Here is a 10,478-nt window from a genome sequence, read left to right on the forward strand (position 1 = left end):
TGAGAAATGATCAGGTTCTGGGTGTAGTTTGACAGGAGTAGAACCAACAGAACATGTGGTTGGTTGTATATTGTGAAAGAAAGAGAGTAACAAGGATGGGTCCAAGGACTTGGGTTCAAGCAACGGACAAAAGCAATGACATTAACTGAGATGGGGAAGATGCAGGAGGAATGGGTTTACAGGAAAAGATCAGCAGGCTGGCCCCATGGCCTAGTGGTTAAAGGAGTTAGAGCCACATGGTTGAACACACAGTTTGAGTCCCAGCCACAGTGGCTTGAAAAACATGCTGGGCATATGTGTGTGTGCCCTAAATCCCGAGGATGGAGAAATGGTGAAGGGATTGTGGCATGACCACAACTCATTGGGGACTGCTTTCTTCCTCTCTTTTGTCTCTGCTGTCTGGTGAGTATATATGTCCTCTGGCAAATAAAAAGAGAAATAGAAGAAAGAGAAAGAGAGAAAGAAAGAAGAAAGAAAAGAAAGAAGAAAGAGAGAGAGAGAAAAGAAGAAACAGAAAAGAATAACTCCTTTTCATCCACAGACAGTTCAATGGAAAGCATGGAAATATCTGATAAAGAATTTAGAACATTCGTAATGGCAAAACTAACAAAGAATTTAGAACATTCATAATGGCAAAACTAACAAATAGAAGAGAAACAATGAACTGCAGAGGAGAAAGGAGAAAGGAGCTGACAAGTTTCAGGAGATAAGGAAATTCTTGCAAGATCTAAAAGAGGAATTACACACTTTTAAAAAGAATTAAAGGGACCTGTTAGAAATGAAAGCTGTAATACAGGAAGTCAAAATCTGCCTTAAAAATATTAAAAGCAGACTAGGTCATACAGAAAATAGAATATCAGACATAGAAAATTGCCGCCCTAGAAAAATGCACCAGAAAGACTGAGAAAATTGCCCCCCCAAAAATAATAATAATATATAAGAAATACTAGATACCATCAAATGTCCAAACATCTGGATAACTGGTATCCCAGAAGGTGATGAGACTCATAAGGGCATTGATAATCTATTCCATGAAATCCTGCAAGAAAACATTCCAAACCTAGAGAGGCATTCAAAAATCCAGTCCCAAGAAATACGAAGGACCCCCAAATAGAATCAACCCAAGACACATTATAGCCAGATTGACAAAAACCACAGACAAAGACAAGATACTAAGATTGGCAAGAGAGAAACGGCAAGTTACCTACAAAGGATATCCTATCAGGCTAACAGCAGACTTCCTCTCTCTCTCACTATCACCCTCTGTCTTTCTCTGGTCAAACTAAAAAATGCGAGCGCACATGCCCTATAGCAAAAACCTCTCAAAAAAAAAAAAAAAAGAATGGGAAAATATATTCAAAGTGTTAGGGGAAAAGCAATTTCAACCAAGAATACTGTACCCAGCAAGGTTATCCTTCATATGAAAAGAAAAGACAAGAACATTCTGATAACCAAAACCTGAAAGAATTTATCAGCACCAGAACAGATCTCCAAGGAGTTCTCAAAGGAATGGTATATCAGGAAAATTAAATATAGACACACAGAAATAAGAGTTCAAAAACTAAGAAAATAGCCAACTTAATCATAGGAACAAGTCTGGAGTTGAATATTATAACCGAGAATTTAATCAGGAAGGTCGAACCACAACAGAAGATGGATTAAGTACATGAGACTGAATTGATGAAACAACATTTTATGACTTTTGAGTAAGACACTGCTAATATTCTCCTAGGCTTTGTTGTCTAGTTTTAAGGATTTTTGTCCTGTCTTGAGCTGTTGATAGGTTCATGCACCTACTATTTGAACAGAATCCTAACTTGTTTCCTGGTTTTAAGTTTTAAGCAAAGTTCCTTAGCATTTCTTTGAGTTATTTAAGTTAAAACTGCTTTTCATGAAATTACCAGCTGAACTTGCTATTGAAAGTAGTTAGATTATTTAAGAAATTATGTGATCATTAAAATGTGGGTGAAAAGGAATGGAAGACAACTGTAGACACCAGAGATAGTGTGAGAAGAGGGTGGGAAAGGGCAGAGGGTCAGAAATAGGGGTTAAAAAATATATATATATATATGGAAAATTATTGATGATAACATGCATGATTAAGCCACTATGCTATATATTCTGGATGAGAAATCACATATTGTATGCTGTGAAGAAGCTTAGGGAATGAATATAAATTAATTAACTTTAAAAAGTTTCAGGAAAAAAAAACCTTGTTTTTTTTTAATTAAAAAAATGCATTAAAAGTACCTATTTGATGACTGCAGTAAGCTATATAGCCCCAGCTAGGTGCTACTTCATAATATGTTCACTCTACTCACTGAGGCTTATGCCTAAAGTCAGACTTGTGTTCATGAATATGTATATATCAGCTGCACTTGCTATTGAAAATATTTAGATTAATTAAGATCTTTAGTGACTCAATAAAATGTGGGGGTGGGAAGACATAGAAAGCAACCATGGGATACCAGAGACAGTGTGGGAGGAGGGTGGGAGATGGCAGAGGGTGGCAGATAGGGAATCAAGGATGGGGAAAAAAAGCAAAATATACAGGAAACAAGAAATGGAAAATTATTTATTGTCAATAACACATATGTTGATGTGCTTGACTGAGCCAATATACAGTATACTCTGGATGGAAAATCTCATTTTGTATGTGTAATGATGTACAGTGAATGAATGTAAATAAATAAATTTAAATTACAAATTAAAAAAAGAAGAAAAAAAAGAGAAAGAGAAAAGGTCAGGACTTCAATTTTGGAAATGTTGAATGTGAGGTATCTCTTTGATCTCTGGGTTAAGGTAAGCAATTTCATATATATTAGATTACCTGAAAAGTCATGACATATTTTTTCTATGCAAAAATGTGTCATGATTTTTCTGACTATCCAATACGTTAACAATAGTTGTAAGAGGTGAAATTTTAGAATGTTTTCCTTCACCTTCGCCTCTTCTTCTCATTTTTTTCTATTCTTTTTTGCTTATTCCAAATTTTAAAAAAGAAGTTTAAATTTTATAATAGAAAAAAAACAGTAATCATGTTCAATTGGAAAAAAAATGATAACGTGGAATTATGAGCTATGGAGGAGAAATCGATTATTGTAGACTTTCTTATAAATCGGCCTGCACCAGTACTTGAAACCGAAGTCAGTTTACCATTCTCTGTGACCCGCCCACACGTGCTCCGGTTGGCTCAGGGTTCCTAAGATGAACAAACACAGCCCGGGCCGAAGGAGCAACTGCTCAGCAGGCTTGGCCACCTCCAGAAGTGCTGAAACCAAGGTCCAAACCAAGAACTGGGGGCGTGTGAGGAGGGAGGCAGCAACCAGGATGTCCTTTTCTTCTTAAAGAGGTTTTCGCCTTAGGGTGTGTGTGCGCTCCCTGAAGGGAGACAGAGACCAAGACAGTGAGAGGGAAACTGAGAGATCACCCCTGGGGACAGGGGCTGGTGGTCATGCTGCAATTCCTTTTCTTCCATTCTCCTCTTGGGAACTTGGGCATACAGACATGCACCCAACATGAGTTTGAAGCCACCAAGTCTGGGACTCAAACCGTGGTCAACCATGTGAGAGTCCAGCGACGTAACCGCTATACCATCTGCTAGTCCCTAACCCCCTGTATTTTAAAAACATACACAGCACACAGGCCAACCAGCCCTTGGACCGCACTAAGTATGACTTCAGTGCAGTCTAGAAGCTCGCAGATGGATCATTGGGTCTCTTTACTGAAACACAGCCTCGTGCCTGGGGAGGTTCACAGACACCTCCGGACACAGGGAAGCCCACAACCCACACACTCAGGCCTGTGAGCCAGGGTCCTGCTGCCATGTCTGGGGGGAGGGCACGGCCCACTGACCCTCCTGGAAAACTTTCGGGTACATCCAGCACAGCAATGAGGCTCCAGTTGGTGGTGGGGACACAGGTCATAGGTGGCACTGTCCCTCCTTTGGCACATGGACCACGCCCGGTGGCAGCTGATATTCTTCACCCTCTCTTGACACGCAGCAAGGAGACGTGGCTAAGAGGCACGTGGGCATGCAGTTGGTGGCGGAGCTGGAAGGCAAAGGGAATAGGCTTTACTTCCAGCTCGTCGGCCCCTGAGCTCCCCATAGGCCAAGGACATGGAGGGACAGTGGAGAGAACATAAGAGGACAGCAACATTTCCCAAGCGTGAGCGTGGGCTTCACGTACACCAGGTCACAGAGCAGGCGTTATCCCTGTTTACAAGGGATGAAAGTCATTCAGAGAAACTTCCCAAGGTCACGCAGTTAGGCACTGGGATTCACACCCAGATCTGTCTGGCTCTAGTTCATTGCCTGACCTCTGAGCCCCAGGCCACTGGCTGGCCCCAGTGAGAAGCCAACACCCACCCACCCAACATCCTGGCTTGTGTGCCCGGGCTAGCTGACCCTCCTCATCTCCTTGGCATCTTTCCAACCCCTGACATGGTTTCCGGTTTAGGGACTCAGATGTGATACTCAACCCTGGCTCCCTCCTTCAACAACCCACACCTACGACTCTGATCTCTGCGTGCGGGAGGCACTAGCCACCTCCTTGGCTGGCCCACAGGTTTAGGGAATTTTTCATTGTGGGGGTCATGATGGGCCTTCCTGCCTCTCGGAGAACTTCAAGGACACAGCTATTCCCTCCTCCCTCCCTGGCAGTAAGACGTGGACACGAGAGCTGAGCTTAGGCTGTTGGGTGTCCCCACTCAGGGCCTGGTCTCTGGAATGGCGATCCAGACCCAGAGACTGTGAGAACCCACTTGCAGCAGGTGTGCAGCAGTGTGGTGTCTGTCCATTGTGGCAGTGTCCAGTAGTCCCTGGGGCCAGCAAGAGTGACAAAGTCAGGCCGCCCCATGACCTGGTGATTCAGGGAGTCAGATCCCACATGGCAAACTGCAGGGTCAGAATCTCAGCCCCAATAGCTTGAAAAATATGCCAGTCCCACATGCAAGTGTACCCCAAGTGCCAATGGGATGGAGAATGGAGGAGAAGGGACTGCTGAGTGACTACATTCCACTGGGGGAGCTTTGTCCCTCTCCCTCCCTCACACATGCCCTCTAGCAATTAAATAGAAAAAATAAAAAGAACAGGGTAAGCAGATAGTGTGGAGGTTAAGGCAGCTGGATCCTAACATGGCTGACTGCATGGTTTGAGTCCCAGACCAGCAGCTTGAAAAACACACCCGCTGGGTGCCTGTGTGTATGTGCCCAAAATTCTGAGAGGAGAACGGAGGGAAAAAGATTCTGGTGTGGCAACCCCCTGAGGGGGTGCTATCTAACTCCCCCTCCCCCGTCTCCTGTAAGCACAAGCATCCTATAGTAAAACGTTTTTTTTAAAAAAAAGTTACAAGGTCCCAACCAGATTGTCCCCACTGCCCAGCCCAGATTTCCCCTGGGTTCCTCCCATCCACTTTTCAAGCACACTTCTCTGGTATTCCTTTGATTCTATGCACCCTGGGACCCTGTAACAAATCTTCTCTTATGAAAGACAGTTTCTTGGGACCAGCAGTTAGCGCAGTGGCTATGTCGCTGGACTCCCATGTAGTCGACCACAGTTTGAGTCCCAGACCCAGTGGCTTAAACTCATGCTGGGCGCGTGGGCAGGCATGCTCAGGATCCCGAGAGGAGAATGGAGGAGAAGGGATTGTGGCATGGCCATCCCCCCTGATGGGGTGATTTCTCACTTTCTGGCGAGCAGATGTACCCTACTGCAAAGACCTATCCAAAAAAAGGAAAAAAAATAAAAGAAAATTTATTTTGTCTGCAACAGAGAATCCTCCTTGCATGGATGTATCCCACTTCCCTCTGCCATGAGTAACTGCCTCACCCGTCCAGCCTGCCCACGGCACAAAACTCCCAGCCAGCACCTCTGCCAAGTTTACCCTGAGGGAGGCGGGGGCGGGGGGGACACCAAGCCTGAGCTGCTGATGTCTGTGTGGGTCCACTGCTTGTGCCAATCTTGAGGTATTGGCAGGGGCTCTGCCCAAGGAGCACTTCACACTGGAAGGTGCTCTCAGTCCACCTGTGGGCGGAGCTCAGGCACTCCCCTCTCTACCATGTTCCTCCTTTTACTCTATAGAGCCAGAAGCCAAGAGTCTTGGGCAGGTGAAATCAGTACTCAGCTGTCTAACCTGCCAGTAATTCCCACCATCCCCAAAAGCTCTGTCCCAGAATGTCACCAATGGAAGCTCTGTCAAATGGTCTGCATTTTAGAACTTTTCCAGCTCATTATACAAATGTATCCTAATTCTTTTTCTCTTGTAGAGCATACATCTCTGTTATTTTTTTTCTACCCAGCATCCTTATTTCTTCTGGACCTTTCCTTCCCATTCTTTGTGGTCCTGATTGGGCTTTCAGTCATATTCACAGTTTCAGGAAATTTGAGTCTTTCCCTCGACGCTATGCAGATTTTGAAAGAGGGAAGTGTCTTATGAATCAAAAGCTGTCATGGGCACCTTTCTGTATATATGGAAAAAGACTCTCAAAGATGAAGGGAGCCTAGCAAAGGGAAAATCCACAGGATCATATCTGAGCTGCTGAATCCAGCCATAACAGAAGCTGGATAGACCACTTCTAGGTTCCTCAGACCTTGCCTTTCTGTGTAAACCACTATGACTCGGATTTCTGCCACTTGCATCCGAGAGTCCTGCTTGCCCACCTGTCAATATCACTGATCTCCTTGGAGGGTCAGAAGGCCTAAGCTACCCAGGACCTGGAGGAACGGGGGCCAGGGGAAGAAGTTGTGTATATTGCAGAGATGGGGAATGCAGAACTCAGAGAAGCCAGCGGAAGCAAAGCCAGGCAGGGAGCCTTAGCTGCAGCTTCCAACACTCCCTGAGAGTAGGCCCTGCCAGGTGCAGCGTAGCTCTGCTGCGCCCTGCTGTGCCCTGCAGATCACCCTGCAGCCCTGAGAACTTCTCACTTTCTGCTCTCTCCTGGCCCAGAAAGCACTCACTCACCTGGTGCATCAGCCTCTCTGCCACTCTGGGATCAGTGAGGTCTTCTGGGGAGGCCACACTTAGCCGTAAGAGAAGGAAGCCTTCCTCTCCACCTGCAAGTTGAGACGGTGGGAAGATGAAAGTCAGTCTAGTAATCAAGCTGTGCTTCCCACTCCCCGGCCCCTGCCCTCCTCCACATACGTGTGTGGGTGCTCATATGTAACGCGTCTATGCTCACGTAGGATCTTACATCCACTCACTACAAGGAGAAAAGAGGATTCCTCTCTGGGAAAATTATGCCACTGTAGGGTCCTCCCGAAAAGAGTGAAAGAAGTGATCACTTAAAGCACCACCCACATTTGCACGAGTCAAAAGGGCAGCATGAGGAAAGAGAGAGAGAGAAATGGATCTAGAATGTTCTCAAGGGCTGGAGATCCTGGATGGGGCTGCTGGGGAAGGGCCTGACCAGAGAAGGTGGCAGAGGGAGGCCAGCTCTTCGAGGGAATGTCCTCAGCCAGTGTTCCTGCACGAGGCTGGTGGGGGGCTGAGCGGATCTTATCCAGCCTCCTTCCGGCTTCGAGGCTCTGCAAGGTAGTTCTGTCTCTCGGGGAGCCCCAGCCTGCTCGCCTCCACCTACCACTTCGCAGTCATTTCTCCCTGTCACCGTGACGTTCGAACCGAGCGATTGTGCTCTGGAGGCTTGTCCTCCGGAAATAACACACGAGAGCCTGCACTGCAGCACTGCTTGTCATAACAAACTGCGAGCACATCCTACATGTCCGTGCATAGAGAGCCGGTTAAAGGAAGGGCAGTTCAATGAATGGAATGCTGAGCAGTCATAAGAAAAGATTAGCGTTTTGGGGAGAGAGGGAAACGGGGAGTTGTGAGTCAATGGGGCTACATCTCAGATATGCAAGGTAAGCTCTAGAGATCTGCTGACAATGCCGAGCCTCGAGATGACAGTACCGCATAGGACACTCAGAGGTCTGTCCTATGAAGGTCTGCACATGAAGTGTTCTCACCACAATATAAGGGAATAAAACAAAATAAGAGCATAAAATCGAAGAAATGCCCAGAGAGGGCCCAGAACAGGCCGCTAAGCCCATCCTCCCTCGCTGCTCTGTACGTGTATCCTAGTCCCCCCAGACCACATATGGGCTTACTTGCAGTAACCTTCGTGGTCTGCCTTGTCCAGGAAGAGGTGGGTGTGGCTGTCGGGGGCTTCATCGAGGCCTGTGACGAGGCTATGGTCTTGGCCAAGGTGGTGTTGGTGTCTCGGCTGCTGTTGGGTGTAGAGGGGTGGACAGAAGGCAGGGGGCTCCTGCCAATGCTGAGGGGTGCAGTGGTTATATTGTCTGGGGTGGAAGTCTCTGAAGGGCTGGGGTTCCTGGTGGCTCCCTCCGCAGAGCTGTAGCCTGGGGGCCCAGCAGAGGAAGCTGCTCTGCCCACTGTGGACCCAGCCTCTGTGGAGACCATAACCACTCCTGAGACCTTGAGGTAGCTTAGTGTCTCAACAGAGGGGACTGCGGTTTCTTCCGAGGAGTTCGTGTGAACTATCACCGAAACTCCACTGGGGGTAGTGGCTGTGGCTGCTATTGTTTCTCTCTCTGCAGTGCCAGTAGTGGGCGGTGGACTGTCAACTCTGGGGTCAGGTGTAGCTGATTCTGCGGTGCTGGCCATTGACAAGGCCTCAGCAAAGTTCATGGTCTCAGGGTCGTGCGATACGGCTTCAGTGGACTGGGGCAAAGCTGCTGTCTCAGAGGTGGACCCCTTCACTCCTCCTGTGGGGGTGTGCCCTGTGTCTGAGGACCCTGGGATGGTGGCAGCTGTCTCTATTTCCGTCTTGCTGTGGTAGGTGACCTCGATGTAGGTGAAGGTGTTGGCTGGGGTAGTAAGGTCAGGTGCCAGGACTTGAGAGGTGGTGATGGCGGGAACCGAGCTGGCAGGAGAGGCACTGCTGCCAGGGGATAGGCCCTCAGCCTCTGCGGTGGTGTGAGTCAATGTCAAGACGTCAGTGGTGACCCTCCTTGCCTCTTCAGAGCTGTCATCAGTACACAGGCTGTCAAAGATGGCTTCCGCAGGGTCGCAGCCTGGGTCAGTCTCAACTGCGGTCATTCTGGTTCCCGTGGAGCTGCTTCTCGTGGCCGGTGTCTCCTCAGAGGTGGTGATCACATCCACAAACATGGAAGGCATGGTTTCAGTGAGGGGCCTGATCTTTGTGGCCGTGGAAATGGTTGTCGCTTCCCTCGTCTCCGCTTCTGAAATGAGGCTGACTGAGAGTCGGGGCTCAGAAAAGGTCTTGGTGCTCAGAGTTTGAGTTTCCAAAGTGATGAAGCCTGGTGCTGAGGTCTCAGTGACATCAGTGCTCCAGGAGTCTCCCTCTGAGCTTGTCCTGGGTCCTGCTGTCACAGCAGGCTCTTCTCCACTGTTCGCTGTTACCAAAGGGTCTGGGCTGCTGGTGCTGGGACCTGTGTAGGGCGAGACTAACTTTGTGAGCCAAGAGTCCCCATGGGCCAATCTCACACAAGTCCCTGGGCCCCCCTGGGAGGAAGGTGGATAGAGACCTGGCTGGCACACCAGTTTTCATCTATTTTAACAAGAAACAAAGGAGGCAGTTTGGGGAAGCCCAGTCCAAGGCTGCTGCTGGGATTGCTCTGCCTGGTGACCTCTGAAACCCCAATGATCCCCTCGAGGCCCCCACACCCCAGGATTCTAGCCAATTGTTGGTTTGTGGCTATCAGAAGGAATGTGTGGGGTCAGGTTCCCCCTTCAAGAGTGAGCACAGAGGACAGAGACAAGAATTGCAGAGCAGAGACCAGGACTGTCAGAACTTTCTGGAAGAACCCTTTTCACTTTTGCATGGATATTTTTCTCAACCAAAACATGGAAACCCCCATGGAAGTAAAAACTCTTAAACTGCTAGAAGGAGCCCTGGTTTTGTCTTCAGAGGTAGCTGTGAGGGTAAGGGGAAAGGAACCTCCAAACAGTGTGGGGGAGCTGCTTGGGCTCCCAGCGAGGGAAGCAAGAGGGCGTCCCACTCCTGTCCGAGCCTCTCCTGAATGTGGGTCTCAGAACTACAGGGAAGAAATCTCAGAACCATTGGAACAGTGGGCCAGGCAGCTTCCACGTGTGAAGGGAGTCAGTACCAGCACCCTTCCTTACAGCCAAATGCCTGCTCACGTGACCAGCGCCTGAGCTTGTGAGAGCAGGGCCAGCCTGGTGCTCATTGCTCAGGTGAGGTTCCAGGCGCCTCTCGTGTCTACAGAGAGGGGACTCTCTGGGAGTGGGCCAAGGAGCCCCTTGGAGAGGGTTGACAGATTTAGCAAATAAAATATGGGAGAGTGGGCCAGCCAGTGGCATGGTGGTTAAGGCACCTAGATCCCACATGGCCGACTTAGTGCTTTGATTCTGGACATAGCAGCTTAAGAGACACACTGGGTGCATGTGTGTGTGTGTGCCCACAATTCTGAAAGGAGGGAGAAATGGAGAAGGGATTACAGTATGACCGTTCTCCAGGGACAGTCACTTTCCTCCCCC

At 48.2% G+C, this 10,478-nt stretch overlaps 1 protein-coding gene across 1 annotated transcript in view; it reads right to left on the minus strand.

Annotated features, from left to right (window-relative positions):
* Positions 1–3,572: 3,572 nt before the first annotated feature.
* The window catches only part of MUC20 (mucin 20, cell surface associated), a 9,337-nt gene continuing 2,431 nt past the window's right edge, over positions 3,573–10,478 (minus strand). Inside the window, exons 2-4 of the mRNA XM_006156806.1 lie at positions 8,105–9,409; positions 6,963–7,054; positions 3,573–4,052 (exon numbers count right to left, since the gene is read on the minus strand). Of these exons, the coding sequence (XP_006156868.1) occupies positions 3,984–4,052; positions 6,963–7,054; positions 8,105–9,409 (1,466 nt within the window). The 3' untranslated portion in view covers positions 3,573–3,983. The remainder of the gene's footprint in view (positions 4,053–6,962; positions 7,055–8,104; positions 9,410–10,478) is intronic.

The sequence above is a fragment of the Tupaia chinensis genome, unplaced genomic scaffold, assembly GCF_000334495.1.
Source record: "Tupaia chinensis unplaced genomic scaffold, TupChi_1.0 Scaffold000515_1, whole genome shotgun sequence".
In the NCBI taxonomy this organism is placed as follows: Eukaryota; Metazoa; Chordata; class Mammalia; order Scandentia; family Tupaiidae; genus Tupaia; species Tupaia belangeri.